We start from the raw sequence: 26,850 nt of genomic DNA on the forward strand, positions 1-26,850 counted from the left end.
ACCGCGCGATCGCGACGTGCATTACCCATGGCATAATCTCCAAGACTGTAGGATCAAATTTTCCGAAAAATCTTATTATTCATTAATTATGCTAATTTATGCGTAAAATCAAAGATTTGCTCTAATTAACTAAATAAGGCCTCTAAACTGCTAATTTTTTATTCACAGACTCTTTGAAGGATTCTGATCAAATGTACTTTAAAAAAAATTCAATATCACAATTCTTTTCTTATGTATTTTATTGTTTTTAAAATTTCTTATGTATTTCTTTGTTTTTCGACTTTTTGTTTTTTATTGTTTTTTCAATGGAAATCGTCCGCTACTTTATTTTGACCCTAAACAAGATGAAATTAATTGATTTTGATTAGTAAAATTGAAAATAATGATACATTTAGGAATTTTGGCTAAAAACACAATTTGCATTGGATTTGTACACAAATTCACGTTTTTGAGCAATTTCGGGTCGACATGCACTTACAAATTGTTGCGTAATTTCGGAACCACGTACCCGGGCGTCGCAAATTTGGTCTCAAAAGTTGCGCAAGACTTGAAAGAAAAAAGTCATGGAACGGCGCGGCGCCAGCTTTTCGCGTTAAAGATTTATCGCGAAAAATGTCGAGGGGGGGGGGGCTGAATCAGCCCCCCCCAGTCTTTTTAGGGTTGAACCTCCATAGAAGTCTACAGCACCCGCACACACGCTCTCTCACCATAGGCCATATATGTACAAAAACATTCTCACACAAAATTCATTATAGCTCTTCAGAAAAAGCGTTGACCCCCAATTTTTATTTCATATTAGGATAGAGTATAAATCGTAATATGATTTCATGTCTTATTTGACCCTCAATAATGTCATGACGTCATCAAAATAGCGTTGGAATTCAAAATTGTCATTTTGCGTGTTATGACGTCATCAGAATTGTGCAAATTTGACTCTTACTCTGTAAATATTGGTTGATTTTTGCCCAATTTTCGATATGTTGTAGGCGTGTAGCTGAGGGCTTACTCTTTCTGAATTATTGCCTTAATTTTTCATTTAAAGGAATGGATCATCCTGAAAAATGGCAATTTATAGAAGCATGTCATTTTTGCTCATTTTACGTGTTATCCCTATGAGAGATGACTTTTTCTCAAAAACTGGATTCTACATTTCTCTTTTTCATGAGCTATATCTCCATTGCTTATTATCGGCTTTCCCTGAGCTTTGAATATGTTGTTGCTGAGATTCTAAGCTTTCACAACTGTGCCCTTCATTTTCCGATCAGACGCCGGGATCATGCCCGTGTTTCACTTGCAAAATTGAGTTTCAGATTCTTGTATTTTGCTTATGTGTAAAGTCTATGGGAAATAGTGTAGCTAAATCGGTATGGCATCAGACTTACATCTCAAGTGGTCATGGGAGCACGGGTTCGAGCCCAAGGGTGAAAATGAGTATTTTCCGCCCTTTTTTTCCTTTTCATCATTTGGCACATGGTCCTTTATGACCATTATAAGGTATAAAAGTGAAAATATTGCACAATAAAAGAGATCAAAATCCCTTTCTTCATATACCTTTTCACACAACTTTCTCATTTCCCATTTTTCAAAAATTATCAACACATTCTTTTCAGAATAACAGTTCAGTTTTCATCATGATGATCATATTGATCTGAATAAACATGGCGATCGTATTCATGATCATGAGAATCAGAGACAGATCACCTACATGTAATTTGTCCTCATGACAAATTAAAATTGAGTTTCTTATTATTTTTCTGCTATTTTTACACTAATCTGAATGTCAGCGTGTACTTCCCTTTAACATGGCACTCTAAAGAATACATACAAAAAGCCATATAACAGTGCAGCAATGACATGGATACAATTAGGTGGAAGCACTGCATGGGCAAGCAGTTTGGATCAAAACTCTAGTATACCATGGATTGAATTCCTTCAACATAGCACAAGTGACTTTTTATATTTTCCTATTTCATTTTTATCAAGGCAATGCAGCATGCCTTGTAATCGAGGAAAAGAAAGTGCAAACATTACATGCAGGAAAGTCGGATCCGATGACAGGGGAAATAATATCTTTGTAAGGTGCTTAGAGAAGTTGCTCTGATGTATCAAGGGCTACACAAAAGTGGAATAATATTATTATATGACGTAAATCTGGTAACATGAACAAAGTACCATGCTCTTTCACCAGTCTACACGTTCACCTCCACTTTACAAGTTTTTATTGATCAAGGGTGTCATTAACTGATCTTCACAACAGGATAAGAGTAAAATAATAACGGAAGAAGATGCTACATATCTCCAGACAGGAAGATGAGCTTCTATGTAGATTGGGCCCTCGCTTTTCTGGTACTGGAAACTGATTCGTTTGCAAGAGATTTGACACACATGTCGCAAATGGAAGCTTGAAAATGGTTTTAAGACATTGACCCAAGGATGAGTTCCTTCCACGCATTGAGTGCTGGTAGCGGCAGCTCAAGCTTAAGCTGGGGGAATACTAACACTAACAGTAAGAATGGGAGTAGTTATATTTAGATAGATGGTGCTATATACATTGTAAATGCCTATGCCTAATATCATTATTATCATTTTATGGTGTGTGAGATGACTAGTAGAATAATACAACCTGCGAGTAATGTCTTGAGTGTATCAGAGACTGTAAAATCCCATCGATATTTGAATGGCAGTCATACATTGGAAAAAGATATCTCCTTAGCAAATATATTGTGTGGGGCAGTAATTTAGTAATAGCAGAGAAGTGAATATTATTGGTGGTAAATGGGGATACACATCTATCTTTTTCAAGTATAGTCCGAAGTAACCCTGATTGACTGTAGACAGAATGCTGTCCAAGAAAAAAAGAGGAAAGTTACTCCGATAGGGCAAAAATATTATGAGAGGGGCCTGCTACATCTTGGTTTCTGTAACTCCAAACATGCACCCCTGTGTAATACTTAAATAGCAACAGTAGAATATTGCACGTTGAGCTCCGATTGTCAAGTAAGCAGCCTCATGATGGTAATTCAAAAATGATCTCTGATGGTTGCTAGCATACATTTGTTCAACCACAACTCTTGAGTCATGCAAACTTTTATGCAACCTTAGATTTTTTTAATGATTTTTATCACTTTTTTAAAAACCTTTTAATGATTAATGCAACCTTAGAGATATTGCGGGTTTACAAGAAGGCAACCAGTAAATATATCATGAAGCAAATGTAACAGTGAATTTCTTAGGAAAAAAAAGCTTGGCAAACACATGCTAAATACTGTGAACTGGATTGATCAACAGATTTACAATCAATGCATGGTTTTGTAGATTTGGATTTGCTTTGATTTTCATGGTTTTCACTGTGTTTTTTTAGAATTCAATTTTTAGAATTTGTTTGGGCCTGAAAACTTGTGTTTTCTGTGAAATACTGTGAATTCCATGTTCTTCCTGAATTCCCTGAAAATTTTCCCTTTTCCAAATCAGGGAAAACTGGGACTTGAGTGTTGCACAGCCTGGGTAGAAATGAGAGATGATCAAGGAATCTTACCTTTTCTGATGTCCTGTTCCAGACAGTGACATCGTGACCTGCTTTGATTAGATTCATTGCCATACCAGTACCCATTAGACCAAGACCAATGAAACCAATCCTAATAGAGATCATCAAAGGTGAGAGATGTAAAATTGTTAATCCAATTATTCATGAATATACATCAATCCATCTCAAACAACTGAGCATGCATATTTTTCTAGAAAGAGGACCAAATACCAGACACATTTTTCTTGAAAATGATCAAGGAATAGCAAGGTTCTTCTGTTTCTTTAAATTAATGCTTGAATTAATAAATTTTATTAACTGAAGACATTTTACAGGCTAGCTGTTGGACTTACTCAACACTTCAATATTCTATCATCTTTCTGAGATAGTATTAACTTACTTTTTCTCTGTAGGTTTTATGTCTTTCTTTGCTGTTTCTCCTTTCTGAGCAAGATGGGCCTGAAAACTGTTGTACAAATTGAGGGACAGGAACGACATATCTGAACGGGACTTCTTACCAGGAGCTGCTGTACTTGCACCCGTACTCGGCTGAACAGGAAGGAGAAAGCAAAAACCACATAATTAATGGTAATTGTTTGTATAATAAAAGGAAAGGCATGCCACATGGTTCTATACCAAAGGTATGACAAAAACTGGTTAATTTTTTTTCTCCTTTAATTGTTAAAGAATGGTCAAATAAAGAAGGGGGGCTAATGCCAATGATCTAACTATTGCTATTCTTATCAAGAGTGATAAATATTTATGTGTCTAAAGATAAGAGAAGAGGTTGATTCAAATTAAGAGTCATCTGCACTCTTTTCCTTTCTATTGCATAAATTTCATTGTGAAGGATTGACCAATTATCTAGCTATATACAGAGCTATAAATCTTCAAAACATGTGTTAATAAAAAAAACAAGTGCACTGATATTTTGGCCAAATCAGTGCATGATATAAAAGATCGGTCAAAACCAGCTATGAACTATCTTTGATCAGTAGCTCTAAACTATCTCTGATCATTATTTGATAAGTGTTTGTTTTTTCAGCATGACAAATCATAAACTCAAGTAGGGACAGTGCTTTCCGCGATCGCGGAAAACGGACGGAATTCACAGAATCGGCCTTTTGAAATGGAAAGTGGCTTTTCAAACGGAAAATCACGGAAAACATGTTTTTCCTCAAAATGCACAGAATAGCAACAGAAATTACTCCCAAATCCTCATCGAAATACAAATATCAACTGGCCAAAAACACGATCTCACTTCGCTACAACAATCCACACGTCGTGACTGCACTCGACTCCATCACAGATCGTATCGAAATTACATTCACGTCCACATAGCGATTGAATATCTCTCAATGAACGTAGAATAAAGGCATAAACACGGCCGTGTGTTGCCGCCATCTGCTTCCGATCATAATATCATGATCGCGGTACTTCTAAAATCCAAAATGGCGGAAAGGCGAAAGTTGTCGACTGCTCGAAATGATGTAAAACAAGTCCCAAAATCATCGATAAAATATCAATCAACCTTAAAATAATACTAATAATGTGAAAGGTGAGGATGTATTCATGTTAATTATGTTTCTTTAAATAGTTTTTGATTCATATCTCTTCAATCACGATAGATTTTAAGCGTTGTTAGTACAGTGGCAGATAGAAAGTTTGACCAGCGGGAGCATTTTGACATCGCTCATGCATTGAGTATTGATTTTGTATGTAAACGGAATTGACACAAAGTCTACTCATGAATTGAGCTGCGATTTCCGCGCAAGCACAATTTGCGTTTGCGATGTTTTGGAATCAGCAGTAAATTAATACGTGTGAGGAACGCGATACTGGCTCTAAATCACCAATTTTGAGACTAACCGAAGGATGGATATGGAGTGAAATTACATTGAAAAGTAAGAAGATAAGATTTTTATTCTTTTTAAGGTCGTTTGGTGCATGATTTTTACAATAAATATGCATTTAGTTCCACCTTTGTCATTCGGAGTATCAGAGCGAGTTCACCATCTTGATGTTCGGGTAGGTGTAGCATAGTGTAGCGGTAGTGGAGCCTTCACTAACATCACTTGAGGTAGTATAAAAGTGACTTACGGTTGCAGAGTTATGCGTTATAACATTGACCTTAAAATGACCTTTGACCTTACCATGTGACCTCTGATTTCGCCATGATATGCAGGTCTCCTCAGTACATCTAAAAACCCAGGTTTGGGTGAAAAGTGACTTATGGTTGCGGAGTTATGTGTCATAAGAGTCTTGCACGTAAACTTTAACGTTGACCTGAAACTGACCTTTGACCTTACCATGTAACCTCCGACTGCAGCATAACACACAGGTCCCCTAAGTACATCTACCATCCAAGTTTGGTTGAAAATTGACTCACGGTTGCGGAGTTATGTGTCATAAGAGAGTCTCGCACGTAAACTACAACGTTGACCTGAAAACAACCTTTGACCTTACTATGTGACCTCCGACTGCAGCATAACATGCAGGTCCCCAAAGTACATCTACCATCCAAGTTTGGTTGAAAAGTGACTTACGGTTGCGGAGTTATGGGTCATAATGTTTGTGACGGACGGACAACATTTGGATCCCTTACGGTAGTCTTGCCTTCACCTCTGGTGGGCGAGATAAAAATGACTATCATCAGGTCCACACCTCCTTCCCCTCCTCATCTCCCTCTACCCCTTACTCCTCCCATCCTCTCTACCCCTCACTCCTCCCATCTCTACCCCTTACTCCTCCCACCCTCTCTACCCCTTACTCCTCCCGTCCTCTCTACCCCTTACTCCTTCCATCCTCTCTACCCCTCACTCCTTCCATATCTACCCCTCACTCCTCCCATCTCTACCCCTTACTCCTCCCACCCTCTCTACCCCTTACTCCTCCCGTCCTCTCTACCCCTCACTCCTCCCATCTCTACCCCTTGCTCCTCCCACCCTCTCTACCCCTTACTCCTCCCACCCTCTCTACCCCTTATTCCTTCCATCCTCTCTACCCCTCACTCCTCCCATCTCTACCCCTTACTCCTCCCACCCTCTCTACCCCTTACTCCTCCCGTCCTCTCTACCCCTTACTCCTCCCATCCTCTCTACCCCTCACTCCTCCCATCTCTACCCCTTACTCCTCCCTTCCTCTCTACCCCTTACTCCTCCCATCCTCTACCATTTACTCCTCCCACCCTCTCTACCCCTTACTCCTCCCGTCCTCTCTACCCCTTACTCCTCCCATCCTCTCTACCCCTTACTCCTCCCATCCTCTCTACCCCTTACTCCTCCCATCCTCATGATTCTCTTTCATCATCTACATTTCTTCCTTCTTATTTTAATCTTCCTCTCATATCCCCCTTCTATTTCTTTGACATGTCCACTTCATATTAGCTTTTAGCTTCTTTAATCTAAACGTTAGACTTTTTCATACTTTGAAACAAAGACTGCTCAACTTCTGGACAGCCAAAAACCAACCAAGACTAAAGTTGTGCAAAGTCTTAAAAACATTGGTTGGAAACTAAAAATAAAAAGTTTGATCTGCAAGATTTGCTACCAACCGCCAATCTGCCTGCTCAATCGTCTGCTGACTCCTATATACACCCCCTTCAAAATGTGTTCTGTGGGGATGTCACTCGGTTACCAGAAATTCACAACATATATGCTCATATTGAATAGGCGTAATGCAAAATGAATATGCCTACCCTCTTTTTGGGTGTTGGTTTCTTGGTCACCTCTCCATCTTCCAAGGTTTTAAAGGGCCTTCCCCGTTTCTTGGGGGATGCAAGTGGTGTATTGATCTTGGTGAAGGGGGAGCTGGAATTTGACCCTTTCCTCGGTGAGCTACCAGGAGATGATGCTGACTGTGAGGAGTTTAACTAGAAAGAAAAGAGAAACAGAATTCAGATGTTATAACAATAGGAGGAATATAATTGGAAAGAAAATAGAAATGCAATTCAGATGTTTATATTCTTATTCAACATCAAACATGAATTGAATTATCAATTACCAAATTGTAGTTTCCCATTTGTATTATCAAAACTTGTGTGCATCTGAATCCATTGTCTATTCATCCATATTAGACATCTCCGTGTGTATTTTGTATTGACATGTACATGTAAGCAATACAAATTTCCACTGTAAACATTACTTATTGAATTGAATTTAATGACATAAGGATGAATTTAATAGGAAAGAGAAGAGAGAGATAGAATTCAGATAACAGCAAATTTATGTTAAAATTCATGACTGAACATTTATACCATTGCCCCTCTTTGTCTATCTATCTATTACATCACAAAAACTCAGAATAACAATTCTCCCAAATAAAATATAATTCTCTACGAAAAAAAAATGTCTCACCTTCTTCTTCCCTGCCATAGGTTCTCTGGAATAATCTTTAGTTGGTTTGCTGATAGACTTCAAGAAAATATCATCATCGTCATCATCATCATCCGATGGAGGGTGGTATGGGGAAGTGGTCTGGCCCTATAGGGATGGAGAATTGAGAGAAAATGTTTGGAAAATTTATCTTTTCATCCTCCTTTTTTATTATATGTCTTAAATTTTAGTGATTACAAGGAAAAGTTACCTAAAGTGCACCTCCCTGCTGATATCATCTAAGACTTTACTATTTCAGCAAATGAACAGCTACTCCTCATATGTAGCCCTATATATCTACGAATTTATTATTCCATGATACTCAGGATTGGAAAACAAACAAAGTGAATTTGGATAAGGATTGCTACATACTGGTACAATAAAAAGAATATACTTTATATTTTCAAGGAAATTACACTTCAGTAAATTGTCAAGCTTTTAATATTTTGGGGGAGTGGAAAGGACGGCAAATGACCATGTGCAATCTTACTGCAAGATCCATTTCTTTAAGGCAAACAAGAACTTGGTCACTACTCTGCTACTACATGAATATGTGGGGGTAAATAACCTACAATGTATAGTATATTAAGTCAGATTTGAAAATAATTATTTATATACTATGTACTCATCTCATAACTACACTGAACATTAGTATAAGTCACAAGTGGAAAAAGCAAGCCATCTTCTCTTTACAGTTCTAACTCTGTCCTGAGTGGTGTTTCATGAATGGTTTTAATGCATAACAGATAACCTGCTGAAATTGACAGAGCCCCCAGCCTTTTGCACAGAGGAAAGCCAAAATATGCTGATATCAACATAATAATCAAAACCGAAAAAAGCTTAAATCAGCTAAAAAGCTGAAATCTCACAGCCATGTAAAGCTCAAATCCACTATCGAAAAAAAAAAAAATTACAATCGCTTGAATTATCAAAATTTATTCATTTATTATTATTTATTTATTTGAATTTATTTATACAGGATAAAAACATGATCAGCACAGCTGTTTGACATCATGGTCATGATACAACATGTTAAAAAATTGAATATGTATAACAGTATATAAAAAAATTCATCAAATAGATAAAAATAACAAATACAATTTAACAAAGTAACTAGGGAATTCATGATATAAAACTACAAAAAAAATATAGTAATCTAAAAGAATTAAAAGTTAAAACAAAGTATATATCAATAATTCACTAAAAAAAATATGTAGAAATGAGACAAAATTAATATTCAGGAGGTAACAATTGATAAAAGAATAAAAATGACATTAGTTAAAAAAGGCAGCTTTATATACACGTTTAAAAGATTGCAGGGATTGGATATTTTCCGTTGATGTTGGCAAAGAGTTCCAGACCTTTATAGCAGCATATTTGGATGAGAGTTTAAAAATTTCCTTATTGGGTTTTGGCAAGACTGCGTTTAAGGAGTTGTAATTTCTAGTATTGATACCATGTCTGTCAAAATACATTTCAATTTCATTACAGTCTAGAATGTGCAAGCCCATTAATGCATTGATATGCTAATATACTAAAAAAATAGTCACATCTTTTTTTCAAAAGGCTGCCACTTTAATTCCTTGAATAGATCGGCGCTACTTACAGAAAAATCGAATTGTTTGGTAATAATGCGGGCTGCTCTTTTTTTAAGTTTATGGATATAAGGTTTCTGTTTTTTTCAGAACAATTACCCCAAACTGAACAACCATAGTCAATGCATGGTTGTATAGTAGATTTGTTCAATATATTGAACAATTGCTTATTTAGTATAGAACTTAAACGCCTTAGTGCATGTACTTTAAACGATAATGATCTGCAAAGTTTTTTGACATGATTTTCCCACAAAAGATTACAGTCAACTTCAACACCCAAATATCAAACACTGTTCACTTGTTTCAATTCAATTCCATCAAGTTCAACTCTAAGCTCTCCTCGACTTCTTGATTTACGAGAAGAGATGAGCATGATATTAGTCTTTGAAGCATTTATCTGAAGACGGTCTTCAGTATACCAGGCGTTGATACTATTCATACAATTTTGTAAATTTTCTTCAATCTTGTTTAGTGATGGATCAGTATAATAAATAATAACGTCATCAGCAAATATGTTACAAGTCCCCTTAGAAACACTTTGGACTATGTACAAAAAATTAAGTCCCCCTTTATTAAAAGAAAGAGAAATAATTGTTTCTCAATATTAAAGCACAAGAACAGGTCCACAGTCATTTGCTAACAAGCAACTTTATGAAACAAATCCAATTTCATAACAATCTTAACATAATCGCTAGAGGGTATTCATTTGTCTCGCAATCTACTATGGTCAACAAGGAAATTTGTGATCACTCTCGCAAAAAGTGTTCACTAGCTTTCTAGGACATTCGTGATCACTCTCGCAAAAAGTGTTCACTAGCTTACAAGTTCACGAGCTTTCGAGTGCCGCTGCAACTCTTTATCAAGTGACGAAAATTATCTGATAACGTATTCTATTTATACCAGTCCCCAGGACCGTACGCACGAACGCGGGAACAATAGGTGGGCACTGATCTGTTGTGTGATTGGTCGGGCGTTTCACCAATCAGTGCGTCATTGTACGGTGCGGCCGGTGATCCGTATATGCAAATAAGCCTGAGGTATATGCAAATACGCCGTGAGTCGGCAATATGCAAATAAGACAAAATTGGCGGGCTCGCTAGTTTCCCGTGGATGGGGGTTGACTAGCTGAGCGGTCTCTCGATCGGGGCCGGGAACGATCGGGTCGGCGTGCACTGCCAGGTAAGGGGGTATTGTGCTGTCCGATGGTTCGCATCCAGAAATCGGGGATGTCGATCCCGCTGTCTCTGTTGAAGTTGTTAGGACAAAGACGTATACTAATAGCCTCCTTAACCCTGCGTGTATACCAATGTCTCTCTTTGGCAATGCAATGTACACCCTCCCAATCTGGGTGGTGTTGCTTATCCCAAGCATGTTCTGCCACCGCGGATGTGTCGGTTTGCTGTAACTGAACATCGCGCTTGTGTTCAGAAATGCGTTCAACTATCGGTCGGGCTGTTTCACCAATTTCAGACCCTTCACATCCCTGGCAAGGAATGTTGTTTACTACGCCATCATGTCTGTGATCAGGGATGGGGTCTTTGGGGTGTACAAGCTGTTTGTGTAGGGTGGTGTCCAAGCGGAAAACCGTTCGGATACCGTGACCTTCTAATCGGCGTTTGAGTTGTGGTGAAAGACCAACTATGTATGGCAAGACTGTGCAAGTCTTGAAAACCTTCTGATCCCTTGGCGGATGTTTCTTCTTGAAAGTGTTCTCGATAAAACGGCGTGGGTAGCCGTTACTGTATAAGGCGCCACGTATGTGTGCTCTTTCTTTCGGGAGTTCAGGTGGGTAGCCGTTACTGTATAAGGCGCCACGTATGTGTGCTCTTTCTTTAGGGAGTTCAGGTGGGTGATTTATAATCTTAACATACATTGAAACAAACTGATTTAATAAGATGTACACCCTGTATAATGAACTCAAACGTCACACTGATAATAATGAGAACTTTGTAAATAAATAAAAAACAAATATTAAGAAAGAGCAAACTGAATGAATTCTTAATTGCATGCTGTCAAAATAATCAATGCTACTGGCATGACAATATCTGAAATATGATGCATGTTCAACTTCTGAAATTTTACATAATGTACCTTTCATTATAAATCTAATAATATCACCCAATGATAAAAAAAACCCACAACCATTGATGCCAAAAATATGATCCCCTCTATCTCTAGACCCCCTGTGCAATACATCAACACCCTTCTTTTTAAAGATATTGTTTAATTTTGTTTTTATTTTCTTTCATTTCAAATGTTACACATAGTTTTCCCATACTGTCACCAATTATGGGCAATATGAAGTGTTAACACACATCACAACATAAAATCTAAATTCATATTCAATTGTAAAAGTTGGCAGCCTCAATACAGATATAATTTAAATAAAAAGATTAGTTTAAACAGTAAATAAATAAAGCTATTTGAGCAGAGATTTCTTTGTTAAAGAGAAAATAAAGATCAGTGTTTAGTCCAAAAGAAAAAAAATACACAGTATAAAACTAAACATAATTTTTGAAACCATCATCTATAAGTTTATTCAAGGCTCCACATTAACTTTTTTTGGCGGTGGCCCGTTCGGGCCACCAAAACCTTCAAATAATTTTTTTTGGTGGCCCGATATTAAAGTTTGGTGGCCCAAAAAAATATAAAGAAAAACATTAATTAAAAATGAATAAAACAAACTTCTTAAATATCAATTCTGCAGCCACTACCACTAAGTACTTTCACTTTGTACATCTTGTATATAAATCTTGTTTGCTGTTATTTTACTTTGCTAATTGATTTGTGGTAATATATAAATTGTTCCATCATTGTAAATATGAAATGATTGAAAGAGAATAAAAGAATTGTATTGTTCCCAGGTTGTGTGGACTTTTTTTTAAATCTCCGTATAGACACACACTCATAATAGTAAAGTAAATAAATAGTGCATAGCAAACTCAGATAGATGTACAAAACAATGATTTTTCCCTTCTTCCTTTTTTAATCCTAAAACCTACATGAAGATTATGCAGGCCCCAAATCCAGTTATTTTCTCTTTTCCAGCATAATATAGCAGGAGAAAATCACAGAAAAATATGCTGCATTCAGATCAATGCATAAAAGGGGGAAACATACAAAAATAATTTTTAGAATAGTATATTGAAAAAAGAAAACCAAAATAATAAAATAAATAAGTGAAATAAAACAAAAGAAAGAAAAGGGAGAAAGAAAAAACAAAGAACAGGGAAAAAAAAAATCTAGAGAAAAAAACCAAAAGAAAATGAAAGAAAAATTATTATTATTAATATTATTTTTCAGTAGAAATATATTCTTTAATCAGGCATATTCAATGGGAAGGGGTATAAATGGTTTAACCACTGTAAAAAAAAATGAAAGAAAAAAAAAAAGAAAACGGCAAGTTATATCTGAAAAAAAAAACAGTGTGAGAAAAGTGAAAAGTCCTCCCCTATATTTGCCAAAATGTTGGAAAATTAACATTTCATATCAATGAAATGCCTTCCCAAAGTATTTACTTCCTCAAGAGTGGTTTAAGAAGTCATTTATAACAAGAAAGAAACTTTTTGTTTATTTTTTACTAGAAAAGACACAGCTTCGAAAGAAACCACGTGGGACTGTGATGTACTCACCTATGTGTTTTATGTGTATTAATGCATTTGGAAATCGGTCTTTTTGAGTCAAAAGAGAGGTCATAATTCTTCTTTTTAATGCTTGCAAATAAACAGGCTACACCAGATTTTAGTAATATGGACTGTAGAAGGGCATTTCATTGGTGTAAAATGTGACTTTGACATAGATTTTCAAAGTTCTGTGGAAGATTTCTTAGCAGCAACATTTTGTATCGCAGCTCCCTAAGTCTGAATAGTCTGCTAGCGCACAGCTAGCTGCAGTGGTTTCATGCATGCAAAGCTCACGCCAGACGGCCAGCACGGCCGGCTGGATAATAGTTACTGTATGCTATAGCGGTAGGCCTACATACTGTCATGACTATGCAATCTTTGTGTGTAGATTAACAAAAAGGGCGCATGACGAATTGGCTTGCAATTTGAACTGTAGAAAGTTGATAAATGCGTGTAAAATCGGGAGAAAAATTGCGCTACTTTTAAAATTATTGGTTGCCCGATTCGGGCCACCAAAACTTAACATTTTTTCAATAATGGTTGCCCCAGGTGAATTTCTGGTGGCCCCGGGCCACCGCTAATGTCGAGCCTTGGTTTATTGACACCAATGAGAAACAGGGGGTAATCCCAAAACTTTTGTATTCCACTGACAGAAACATCACTATTATGAAATTAACATTCTTCTCTAAAGAATTAAAGGGAAGAGCAGAAAATATAGACAAATACTAGTGAACATTTGATAAAAATCCATTAAAGAATAAGAGAGTTATGAATATCAAAAATATTTCAATTTGTGATGTAATATGCAAGCATACTTTTTTGTAGAAGAGGGTCAGACATGATGTCTGATGGTATGTTCCACGCATGCATAAAAAATCACTCAAGTATATTTTGAGAAATTTATATCACATGACACAAGGTGGATCTGCTCATCTGTGATAACACAAAACCAAAATGTTAAAATTCATAACTTAGTTTTTAATGGATATTCATCAAACCTTCACAATAGTTTTTTCTAATTTTCTGCTTTTATTAAAACCAACTATTGCCGGGGCAAATTTCCCCTTCAAATGAAATGTCTTCACTCAGATCTGTATTTGTTTGGTGGAAACAGCCTCAGGTATCCAAGAAGCCCAAATTTGATACTAGCAAGGAAAATAGCCCCAAGGGATTGTGTTTAGTTTGTGCAAGAAAAGCAAGCAAATGTGAACTACAAAAACGTAGTTAAACGTGAAAACCGAAAACTTGAAAGCACAATGGGACAACTCTTATTAGTATTAGTATCAAATACTGTAGCATGCACTGACCTCAGCTGGAGTTCCTACTGATTGTTCATTTGATTCCATGTCAGACTATAAATATAAATTATAATAAAAAAATATTACATAGCTGCTCCTATGGCATCTTTAACCCTAAATAGACTGGGCTATTTCAATGCCTAATAAGACTGGGTTGGGGGAGCTGATTTAGCCCCCCCCCCTTATGAACTCGGCCATTGATCGTGCAATCACGATAAAAACTGGCACGCACATTAACCATGGCATAATCTACAAAAATATAAGATCGAATTCTGTGAAAAATCTCATTGCTAATTAATTATGCTAACTTATGCGTAAAATCAAAAGTTTGCTCTAATTAACAAAAAATGCCCCTAAAATGCTAATTTTTTGTTTACAGACTCTGAATAGGAATCTGATAAAATGTTCCTTAAAAATGTCAACATCACATTTAATTTCTCATGTATTTTATTGTTTTCAAAATTTCTTTGTTTTTTTTTCATCTTTTTTTGTGTTGTTTTTTAATGGAAATTTATTTTGGCACTAAACAAGATGAAATTAATTGATTTTAATCAGTAAAAGGAAAAATAATGATCCATTTATGAATTTTGGCTAAAAACACCAGTTGCATTGGATTTGTACACAAATTTGCATTTTTGAGTCTGCATGCACTTATGAAATGTTGCACGATTTCGGAACCACGTACCCGGGGGTCGCAATTTTGTTCTCAAAAGTTGCGCAAGACTTGAAAGTAAAAAGTCCACAAGCGACGCAGTCAAAAAATTCGGGGTGGCGGAGTTATCCTAGAAAATGTCGAGGGAAGGGGCAGTCTTATTAGGGTTAAAGATCATCAAAAAACCTGCAGGCAGGACTAGCTAGAAAATGGTCTAGGGGGCCGTTTCATAAAGTTATTTGTAAGTTAAGAACGACTGGTGATCCTTTGATATTCACCATTAAATGTTCATTTATGATTATTCAGGACATAAGAAAGGATCACCAGTCATTCTTAAAGTCTCTCTTAACTTACGAAAAGCTTTATGAAACACCCACCAGTTCTGGGGCCTGTTGCAGAAAAATTGCGTTTAAACGCAAGTCAAAATGTCAAGCACAAGTCCCGAATATGGTGCTTCATTGGCTGACAATCAAGTTGCGCAAGATTTTTCTAGTTGCGTTTGATTGCAACTCTTTCTGCAACGGGCCCCTGGTCTTCTGAGTAGCATTTCAGGAAACATCTTGTCAGTGAGTGATTTTCACCAACAAATTTGCTGTGAGCCAATCCGATGCTAGGTTATCAGTATCTTGTATCAGTTCTCAGTGAAATTCAGTATTGGTTTCTTGAAATACCCCTGAACATATGAAACAATTTCAGAAACATTTGATATCTGTTCATGCCAAATCAGTAAATAACTTGTCTTGTCTGCAGATCTCAGAATGACACACTACCTTAACAATTGGCAAGTAAAAAATGAATTATTAGAGTCTTTATAGAGCTTGAACAGTGATTGGATAGCGTTATGCAGAGTATGATTTCTATGATCCAAGCTATTATATTTGCTTGCTTTTCTGAGTTTGGTAAACATTTAACATTGCTACAAATCAATAAAGAATTCACATTTAGAATAGACTGAAACACTGAAGCACCAGAGAAAAAGACAATTCTTAGTGCACCGGAAAAACTGGTTTCCTATGTGTAAAAGTGAAAATATCAATGAGATTTTCTCGGTGTATTCTGATTGGCAATTATCAATGGTCTTTGTCTGCTGAGTGCTTTAAAGTGTAAGTTTTGGATGTTTGAGTGCGCATTGGAAATCGTTCGCATTGTTCAATGGGAGCAGGCCCTGAGGTCTATTAATAACAAGAGCTTGCAATTTCCTTTCTGAAGCCCTGAACAACATACCACATTTCATGCCACCCAACACTTGACCCTTGAGGTCTCATCCTATGCCTTCGTACAGCACCTAAATCAGCACAAAGTCAGCACCACATGATGCAAGTGAAAAGTGTTTACAGAGCATTGAGGATCGCCCTTACCTTGCTAGCCTGGTTCTTGACGATAGCCTCTTCAATGGCATCAATGGCCTTGGTGAACTTGGCCCCCTTTCCTGCCTTAGAGAGTGTAGCTTTGTTCTCTTCGTAATGCTTCAGACTTTCCTCCTTCACCCAAGCACTAAAGAAAGAACGGTGAATTGATAGTAGCTATATATAATCTTGTTTATGATATGCATTGTATATGAACTGGGAGAGCAGATAATTTTCAATGAAATCCTTCAATCAATCAAATCACTTTAAAATATTCAATTTCAATACATCAATACTGAGTTTCTATGGTAGAAACCATAATGGCCACCATAAACAGTCCATAGATTCTTTATTACTTCTATAGAATGCTAGATTTTGTCTCCCTTATTCGTTATCAATTACAACAATAAAATTTTCAAACAAAAAAGTAATTATTTTTTACACATTTTAATAGTTTACTTACTGGTCTTCAGTACCAAAGAAGAAGACAAAGCGAACAGCTTTCTTGCCTGCTGGCTTCTTAACATTCTTCCATGGCTTTACAATCTGTAAGAATGAAAAAAAAATATATGAAATAGACTTGTGGTTTTCAAAAGGAATGAAAATAGAATATCCTGAAGGGGTTTCTAGTAGTTAAGCCTTAATAATTCCTAAGATCACATGAAATAGACGATTATGGCTATACTATCACAGGGAAAATGAATGAAATGAAGAAGGCCCCCTACAAACATTAACTATATAAGGGGAAATATGCTACCTTAAAGCCATACTTTTTAGCAGAAGAGTGGGATATTCAGTTGAAAATATGACAAAGAATTTCAAAATTGCATAAGGAACTGAAAAGAGTAATATCTGATATATAAATCTTGTCATACACATTGAGATTGATCAGACAATTACCTGTTACAAAATCATCTCAAGAGTCCACAGTGTACATACAAATAGCATACATTCTTTAATGCTCTGTAGACTGTGAGGTGGTTGCCTAATCTTACACTAAAATGTTTAGACACTTCCTACTTATTCACTCTATTCAATAATAATAACCATAATGAAGCAAAAAGGAAATTCATACTTACTCTTCCTGGCCATGCAGGGAAGCTGCTCATCTTGGCCCTGTAATAGAAAAAAGGGGAGAGAATTGAATGAAACGTATCATAATTGTAGAATCACTGGCACTCAAAATATAAACTTTCGCAGTGAAATAAGTATAATTATAAATCTTTTAAAATTTGAAACTGCTGTAATGCTTCTATTATAATCATAATTTATCAGGATCAAACTGTGAATTTCTGTTTAAAAGAAATTGCCAAATTTAGTATGTGACTACTGTATGAGCAGTGTATATCCATGACAAGGCCTAATTAAAGAAAAAAAAACTCAGGTAATAAAGAGCTTCAATACGGCATTATATCTATCTGGAAATCAAAGCTGCCAACTTGACCGGTTCATCACTCTCCTTCAAGCTTAGTGAACAAAATCACTTTCCAGGATATTCTAAAACTCAATATGTGGGAAGGACCATTCATCTCACTGATGACATCATAGCAAGGTGGGAATAGAGCACTCAAGCCTTCCCTTTCTCAATCACAGTGGCAATATCCAATTGTTTTTATGATGATTCACTTGATCAAGACAGTATGTACAGGTATGAAGGAAGAAGACACTTCATTTTGTTGCCTCCTGTATTTTCTTCAACCCCACTGGACAAAATGTATTTAAACAGATTCTCAATCAAGTATTCTAGGAATGCCTTGCATCATACTTCTTAGATGAGAACAATCAATAAACTTTTACATCTCTTGTCCCTTTCCAACATCATACTCTCTCCCAATCTGCAACTTGCCTCTGCTCTACTATATCCTTCAAATACATGACATACTGGCAGTTAGGAAAAAACGTAAATTTTGCATTCGTCCGAGATAAGAAGTATCAGAACAGCTGAACTTCTAAATTCAGACTATGATTTCATTTTTTTCTTTTCTCACTTCATGATATTTATCGGCCGATAAATATCATGAATCGTAAGATACTTGCATCTATTTTTATTTTATTTAAGTTGGCATTGCTCATGATATTGTCGCCCTCTATACGCATCTTTGCAGCTAGGATACGAGGGCGACAGCACGCAAATCACGCGATTTGCGTGCTGTCGCCAAGCGAAAGACAATGAAATCAAGATGGCGACGTAAACACTGGCGATTTTTTCCCGTCTTTTCATAACATTTTTCTTGTTTTTTTAATGAATTTTTGTTTAAAAATGATAACAATATCGTAGAAATGTCGGAAATGAAGTTGTATCCCATGTACATGATTTACGGCTAGATCTTTTAGAAGTAGAAATCTCGGGGTCGAAAGTTTGAGGTTTTTTTGTTTTTGTAGATGAATGCATTCGAATCCCTGGCTTTGTTGAGAGTAAGCATACGTTAGTAAATTATTTTTACTCTCTAGAAGCCTCCTGGCTAGAGTAACGGTCACCAGAGGTGGAAAAATCGGTGAGTTTTCATTAATTTTTCATATGATTTTCAGCACTTAAGAGTGATCTTTGTAATATAAAGTTAAGTATCACACTTGATCTAGTTCGATCAGGTCGTGATATTTGGGGCGAGGGATGGGGAGGAAAATAGTCTTATGTTTTTTTTGTCCATGCTACGGTATGCTGCCGAGAACAAGGTTATATTATAACTTATAATATATTAGGTATATAACCTCGTTCGTAGGATGAGTGGTCCCAGGCTCCGTGGAGAGTAAGCCTACGTCAAACTCAGTAGAATGACTTTTACTCTCCAGGAGCCTCCAGGCTAACGTTAGTTGCGCCGCACCAGGCAGCTCGGCAAGCGGGTCATCATGATTCATATTATAAATCACTGCTTTTGAGCACTCCTAGTACCAATGAGGTCCAAACATTAACATGTATGGACCTCATAGGCAACATTACCCAAATTATGGGTAGGACAATGCTGTTTTGATATCCAACCCAAGACTTTGGTAAATGTACGCCTTAATACAAAATGGAGGTATGTGATATAACTTTCATAAGGTCGGAAAAACATAAGTTTTAAAAATATTTGAAACTAAAATGGATTAATGTTAAACTTACATTTCAGGCCCTTTTTGTTGATTTTTTGGTGAGCGTTCCCGTCCCACACAGCTGCGACGAGTGATCAACTCCAAAGTGATACGCGTACTGGTCAGATGATCGGTTGGTTATCTTTTTGTCAGACGTTCATAATTTATATTAAGCATATCAATCTTCAGTATCTTGATTTCAAAGCATCAGTATTGCAGAGAAAAGTCATTATTGATTGGAATCGGGGGGGGGGGGGGGGGGGGGGTGAGCATTTCTGGCCTGTTCCCCCTTTTGAGATTTATAGTAAATATTTTGGATGTAAATATGTTGTTCATACTAGTTATGTGCCCCCCCCTCCCTTATGAGAATCACAGCAATATTTGTAATGGGGATATTATTCTTTTCTCTTTTTGGCCTTTTTTTTTGCTTGTCAAATTTTACTGGGAACAAATTAACAATATGACTTTCTATACATCACTTTTAGGGACAAACTTTTTATGGGGGTGGGGGTTGGGGGCTTGCCAAACAAAACGGTGGATAAATGACCTTCTTTTTTAGTGACAACTTTTTTCTTTTTTTAAATTTGTCAAATTTTACGCGAGACAAAATGACCTTCGATCATTATTAGTTAAAACCATTTTTCATTTTTTTTTTTGGGGGGGGGGCTTGCCAAATTTTACGTGGGAAAAAATGACCTTCATTTTAGCCCAGCTAAGGCTGGGGTAATCATAGCAGGGCCCGCTGGGAGAACAGTTTTCGGGACTGAAGTGGCTACCCTGGGTAATACCACTATTTATTATTATTATTATATATTATTATTTTTCAGTGACAACCTTTTTTTTTATTTGTCAAATTTTACGCGAGACAAAATGACCTTTGATCATTATTATAGTTTCAACCTTTTTTCATTTTTTTTTTTGGGGGGGGGGGGTTTGTCAAATTTTACGTGGACAAAATGACTTTCCTTTTTCTTATTATTATTTTTTTTTTGGGGGGGGGGGCTTGCCCAATATTACGTGGACAAAATGACTTTCCTTTTTCTTATTCTTTTTTTGGGGGGGGCTTGCCAAATATTACGCGGACAAAATGACTTTCATTTTGAGTGACCATTTTTTTAAAACTTGATTAAACTTTACGCGAGACAAAATGACCGTTTTTTTTTTTGTGAGAACCTTTTTTGGGAGTTTTACCTGAGAAAATTCACCCCCCCCCCTCTACTTTGGAAATCATGGAAGCGCTCCTAGTTGGAATCATAATGAAGATTAAGATCATGAGTATAGCTTACGTCCACGGCAGAGGCATAAACCGGCGGGGGCAGGCTGGCCTTCCCCCCCAGTGGATTTCACCGGGAAAAAAAACAGGATAAGAGAAAAGGAAGGAAGGAAGAAAGAAAGACTGAAAGAAAGAAAGAAAGAGAGAGAGAGAGAGAAAGGGAAGGGAAATAAAAGGCCAAATACAACACATAAAAAAAAAGCGGAAGGAAAGAAAAATGCATGTGAGAATCATCCCGAATGTTATGTCAAAATCTATTACAAAATTGATATTTGTAATAAAAGTGACAAAAGTTTTGCTCGCTCGCCTCTTTATCTGGCAGGCGCGTAGCTAGGGGGCGGTGCCCCCTGAACAGGCCCCCCCCCCAAAAAAAAAAAAAAGAAGGGGGGAAAAGAGAAAAGAAAAAGCAAAATGAGAAAAGGGAGGGTATATAATGTAATTTATAATTGTTTTTCCTTAATGTTTTTTTTTTGTCAAAACAATAAAAACCTTAACGAAATGTTTTTCAATAATTAGGTCTACACTCGCGATTTGATAAAATAGCAGCCATCTATAAGGTTTAAAATGGCTAAATATCCAGAGGTATCGAGACCCACCTGCTGATATAGCACTGGGGTACACAGATGGAAGGGTTAGGCCCAGTGGCCCCCGAATATTCTACAACCAAGATAAAAAAAGAAATGAAGGGAATTAAAGAAAAGGAAAAGTGTAAGATATCCATCTCAAAGTTCGATTCGCACGAAAAGGTTTTTTCTCGCTTGCTTCACTCGCTTGGAAAATATAAAGCAACTTTATTCCCACGCGCCATATAAGTTGTACATTGTGCCCCCTCTTTCTTTCTTTTATTTTTTTTACTCATCACGCTACTGCCACACAGAGGTTTGCCCTAATGATCGTGGACAATCATAAAAAATATCATTTTCATACCATGTGACTGGGAAATATTTGGCTCCACCCCCCCCCCCTCTCGATCCCTGTAGCGATTTTGATTTGATAGGGGCCTATAACTGATGTAAGCTTCAATATAAAATCATAACGGAAAGAACACCTTGAATACAGGCCAACCAGCCTAACGACATTGCCACGTCACGTGACAACCAGTATTAAACGAGGATGTGTACAACCCTATGACGACAAGGCTTGTCGCAAAAGTTGAGCATGTTCTGGACAAAAAGGCTTCACACAGTGGCAAATTGTATAGAACGGATAGCGGTGCGTTCAACGCTAGCGGGCGTGTACATTTTGCTTATTACGTGACGTCATCCAGCCACTGCACAATGAACAAGGTTATGATATAACCTTGTTCTCTGTCATATCTCCATGTGTGGCAAAATAAGGGTGGCAATATTTGACTTATTTTCTCTTTTTTTTTTTGACAAATGCTTGATTTTTTTACACTGACAGTTTCCATTACACCAATTCATCATACAACTTGGCTCTTAAATAAATTTGATTCTTTAAATTATTTTTTTCTTAATTAAAAATAGAGATTGAAAAATGAAAATTTTCTTGCCATATTACTTTCCACCAATAGAGGGCGTACACAAAAATATGCCAAAAACTCAAGTTTTGGAGCGCTCTTGGGAATAACAAAAGTTATTCCCAAGTTACTAATGAAAAATAAATTGCAACTGTATGGAAATTAGTAATTTTGGTCACAAAAGTGATATTTTAATGATTTTTTAAAGTGTGTGCTCTGTACAGCATTGGCATACCATAGTCCTAACTGTAGATTCCCCACAGACAGGATCGTTGCAGTGAGCTAGTGATATTTTATATGAATTATGAAAGGTATTCTCGGAGGACCTATTTTCTCACCGATACCGCACAGGTAAGCGAATTTCGATTACTTCTTGCTTTTCTGGCAAAATCTTACGAATTAGCGTCCATATGGCATCGTGTTCGTTGGAGTTTGTAGAGTCTATCGCAATGTGTACAAAGTCAATTGATTTCCGGGTTTCGGAGCGTCGCGTGAATATGCATGAAATTGCCGAGTCTCAATAATTTTTGATCGATACTGGAGCGATCCGATCACGAACAAAGACCATTTCCCGCGTAGACAATGTGACCGGATATTGTTATCGCGATCGATACTTTCGCACGCAGTCCGAAGGAATTATTTTGGCGACCACGTAGTCATGACGTGATCTGCACGATTGGCCAATCAGCGGTCTCCGATTCGCTGAGCCAAGACGGTCTATCCATTGTACACAGTCTATGGACAATTTGCCACTGTGCTTCAATACCCCAAGAAAAGACCAGGCGAGTACTATTAATACATTATACAGTGGCAAATTGTATAGAACGGATAGCGGTGCGTTCAACGCTAGCGGGCGTGTACATTTTGCTTATTACATGACGTCATCCAGACACTGCCGAGAGCCAATTTATGAATGAAAGTATAGTAAGCATGCGCAGTGCAAGACTTCCATTGCCCCACACAGTATTCCACCAAAACAAGTGTGCAATTCTCTATCACCTCGTACCAAAATCGACCTAGAATTTCACTTTCCTGTATTTTATATGAATTATGAAAGGTATTCTTGGAGGATCTATTTTCTCACCGATACCCCACAGGTAAGCGAATTTCGATTACTTCTTGCTTTTCCGTCAAAATCTTACGAATTAGCGTCAATATGGCATCGTGTTCGTTGGAGTTTGTAGTCTATCACAACGTGTACAAAGTCAATTGATTTCCGGGTTTCAGAGCGTCGAGTGAATAAGCATGAAATTGCCGAGTCACGATAATTTTCGATCGATACTGGAGCGATCCGATCACGAACCAAGACCATTTCCCGCGTAGACAATGTGACCGGATATCGTTGTCGCTATCGATACTTTCGCACGCAGTCCGAAGGAATTATTTTGGCGACCACGTAGTCATGACGTGATCTGCGCGATTGGCCAATCAGCGGTCTCCGATTCGCTGAGCCGAGACGGTCTATCCGTTGTACACAGTCTATGGACAATTTGCCACTGTGTTATACTCCATAAAGAGTATCTAGGGTCTAATTTAAAAATAGATTTCATCATGGAGCTCCATGGTGAGATAGAGTAATTTAAGTCCAACTTTTATTCGCGTGCACTCACTTTTTCAACACAGGAAAGAATGGGCATGGTGCCTAGATAACCCAGAGAGCTCCGGCCCGCTTCAGAGCCCAGGAGCTCACCATGTATTTTAATACCCATACTCATGGGACTAGGGTAGATTATGGTCAAAATATCTAGCAAAATAAATTGTGAAAACAGAAATTATGCACTTACCACGATTATATGGATGAAGGTCTATCGTTTGGCAGTATCCTGACATCGAGGCGCAGACTGGAACCTCAAAAAAACGAAAAGTTCTGTCGCGGTAGCTCTCCTTCTTTCAAAATTCAAAACAAAATGGCCGATCGAGACCGAGGCTATATAGACTTGGTCAAATTCGCGCATGCGCCCTACATCCTCCGTACCGGTCTCGATCGGCCATTTTGCTATGAATTGTGAAAGAAGAGCTACCGCGACAGAACTTTTCGTTTTTTTGAGGTTCCAGTCTAGTCTGTGCCTCGATGTCAGGATACTGCCACACGATAGACCTTCATCCATATAATCGTGGTAAGTGCATAATTTCTGTTTTCACAATTTATTTTGCTAGATATTTTGACCACAATCTACCCTAGTCCCGTGAGAATGGGTAAATACACGGTGAGCTTCTGGGCTCCGGCCCGCGAGTGCTTTTGAGTTTTGTCGGGCTGGTGCAAAAGTGCACTCGTGTCTCTTTATATACAAATGTAGGAAAATCTCATCCAATCTCAAGAAATATACAATCAACAGTCACAGAGAAGCTGCACTACATGTACGTGTACGGTAACATTAGGGAGGCCACTCGTGCGCCGAGAAATTCTTGCCAGTGCGCGCTGCAGATGGTTATCCTCACAGGTTCTTGGCAGGAATGATGAAAGTTCTTCAAAATGCAAAAAAAAATACACATATAACAACAAAAACAATGATACTCACATTAACCTGAAGAAAAACTCTTTCAAGTTCTTAAATTTTCATACCCATTGCTGACACATATTTCAACTACGACTTCGATGAAATCCTAGCATAATCAACCCATTCATGTGTAAGATCAGCTGATTCCCATTGATCAAGATTTCCGGACCGAAGAATTTGATCTAAGGCGGGGGGATCGTGATGCGAAGGGTATTTTGAAACTCTATTTGCGACGTGATCATATTGCCCACTTTCATTTTATATACCCCCCATGTCAAAGTGGAAGATTCCGAGTTCACTTCCTTGACAACATGGAAAATCCCCAGGGCAGGCAATCTGACTCATGGTAGACCAGAACAACGTCTATCGTTGGTAAGTTGATTAGAATAAGATTTCTGAATGTCTAAAGAAACTTTCTTCAAACCAGCTTGTGATTGCACAATCCTTATTTATTAAACTTCATATCTAGCCATTTTCATGATGATCTGATAACATTTTCACTCCGCGATTTAAGATAGAAACCAGGTATGCCGATTTCACTTTCTCAGTTACCGAGTCGGCACATTCTCTAGTATGAGCCCGTGTGTTACAGTGAATGACTTCCGGGAAAAAATGGCGACCCGCATTGGCTCGCGGAAGTGTCAATTTTTTGTGACGACCAAAAAATCCACTTTTTTAGACCCCGTATTTCTTAATTATGATGTTAAGGAAATGCGATTGTGACATTTTTAGTGCGAGATGCGGTCATTTAGATTAGAAAATTTCACTTTTGTTCGAGATTTTGCCCAAGTCATGGGATGATTTTATTGTGATAGGGAGCTTGTGAATTCGTGGGGTGCATGTATTGTATTGAGTTTGTGGCTGTATTCAGTGGTATTTTGCGAAGAATTGAGTTGATTTATCGATTTAAAAAAAATTCTTATTTGAGGAAAAGTAGTTAACGTTCCAAGTCCAACTTCCAAGGATAACGGCAAGGGCGAGGCCGGGGGTATGTGTGAAGTACATTGCACTGTATTTTATAAATGATACCACGTACCCCGGCTCAATGATTTTCTACTGCGCGTCGCACTTACATTAATCTGCCGATCCATTTATTGTATTTACACCCTAGTAGTGTAAAATGGTATTGAATTTTTTCAAATTAAGTATTCGATAATGAGTGATATAAAAAAGTTTTTAGTATGGATTGGAAGTTACATCAATATGAGATTAATATTAAATTTCCTAGTCTTAAGGACCTCTTAGTCTTAATAAATAATATTTTGTATTAAACATTGGCTTTTGCCATTTTAATCAGTTATAACTTTTAGGCAATTTTCCCATTCGTTGTGTACAAATGAATATTTATTTATTATCTAATTTGCATATTATTATATTTATGGTCCCAAGAACAACAGATATGAAGTAAACTTAAGAACTCTGCACCTCTGTGAAATTTGGTGATTATTTGCCTATCCCTGTTCAAGTTATATCATTTTCGCATATTAATTAGGCAATTTTCCCATTCGTTATGTACAAATGAATATTTAATTACTACCTCATTTGCATATTATTGTATATATGCTCACAAGAACAACATATATGAATCAAAATTACAAACACTACGGTACATCTCTGTGAAATTTTGTGATTAATTGCCCATCCGCTTTCAAATTAAGCCATTTTCGCATATTAATTAGCTGGACTTCCAGCATTTCAAGTCATTTTTTGCCAATTTCCTCTAGTGCCAAAGGCGAAAATTTGTGTTTTCCCCATTTTTTGAACTACGTTAATATGAAAACGAAAAGTATTTTGGACCCAATTTTTCAGGTACTTGTTGGTGGTTAACATGTTAGGTAATGTTGTAGCCCGCAAGTGAAAACCCGAACCGTACCGTCCCGTATAATCCAATAATTTGCAAGCGGGACCCGCTGACCTGTCGGGTTTTAACCCGCAAGTCAATTTATCTTTGAAAAATGAAAAATATTATTTCTGCAATCCCCGCACTATCCAGGCTCAAATCAGGAAAATATATGCCAACTACTAACCTAGCCTAGAGTGAATTTACTTACAATTTGCAAATTCGCCTTTTATTCCGGAGAAAAAATGTTTTTTTGGGTGACTTTGTACCACGAAATGAG

The 26,850-nt window shown here is 37.2% G+C and overlaps 1 protein-coding gene across 2 annotated transcripts; it reads right to left on the bottom strand.

Moving 5' to 3' along the window:
* Nucleotides 1-303: 303 nt before the first annotated feature.
* On the bottom strand, nucleotides 304-18,496 carry LOC129261503 (cytokine-like nuclear factor N-PAC). 2 transcript variants are annotated; one of them, XM_054899563.2, is made up of 8 exons: nucleotides 17,490-18,496; nucleotides 16,874-16,956; nucleotides 16,423-16,558; nucleotides 14,422-14,466; nucleotides 7,879-8,004; nucleotides 7,221-7,394; nucleotides 3,924-4,072; nucleotides 304-3,635 (listed from the first exon to the last, which is right to left on the bottom strand). In XM_054899563.2, exons 1-8 carry the CDS (start codon nucleotides 17,517-17,519, stop codon nucleotides 3,365-3,367), a joined length of 1,014 nt encoding a protein of 337 aa, XP_054755538.2. In that variant the 5' UTR covers nucleotides 17,520-18,496; the 3' UTR covers nucleotides 304-3,364. The 2 variants fall into 2 exon arrangements, with proteins under 2 accessions (XP_054755538.2, XP_063956379.1); XM_064100309.1 differs by lacking the exon at nucleotides 14,422-14,466.
* Nucleotides 18,497-26,850: the final 8,354 nt, after the last annotated feature.

This window comes from Lytechinus pictus, chromosome 5 (genome assembly GCF_037042905.1).
Source record: "Lytechinus pictus isolate F3 Inbred chromosome 5, Lp3.0, whole genome shotgun sequence".
Taxonomy (NCBI): Eukaryota; Metazoa; Echinodermata; class Echinoidea; order Temnopleuroida; family Toxopneustidae; genus Lytechinus; species Lytechinus pictus.

What these genes read in the sequence shown, in the direction of transcription:
- LOC129261503 (XM_054899563.2), bottom strand. Translation starts at nt 17,519, where the DNA reads ATGAGCAGCTTCCCTGCATGGCCAGGAAGA. An exon ending in AACCAACACCCAAAAAGAGG is followed by an intron (nt 4,073 to 7,220) that starts GTAGGCATATTC and finishes CTTCCTGTTCAG; the next exon opens with CCGAGTACGGGTGCAAGTAC. An exon ending in ATAAAACCTACAGAGAAAAA is followed by an intron (nt 3,636 to 3,923) that starts GTAAGTTAATAC and finishes GATCTCTATTAG; the next exon opens with GATTGGTTTCATTGGTCTTG.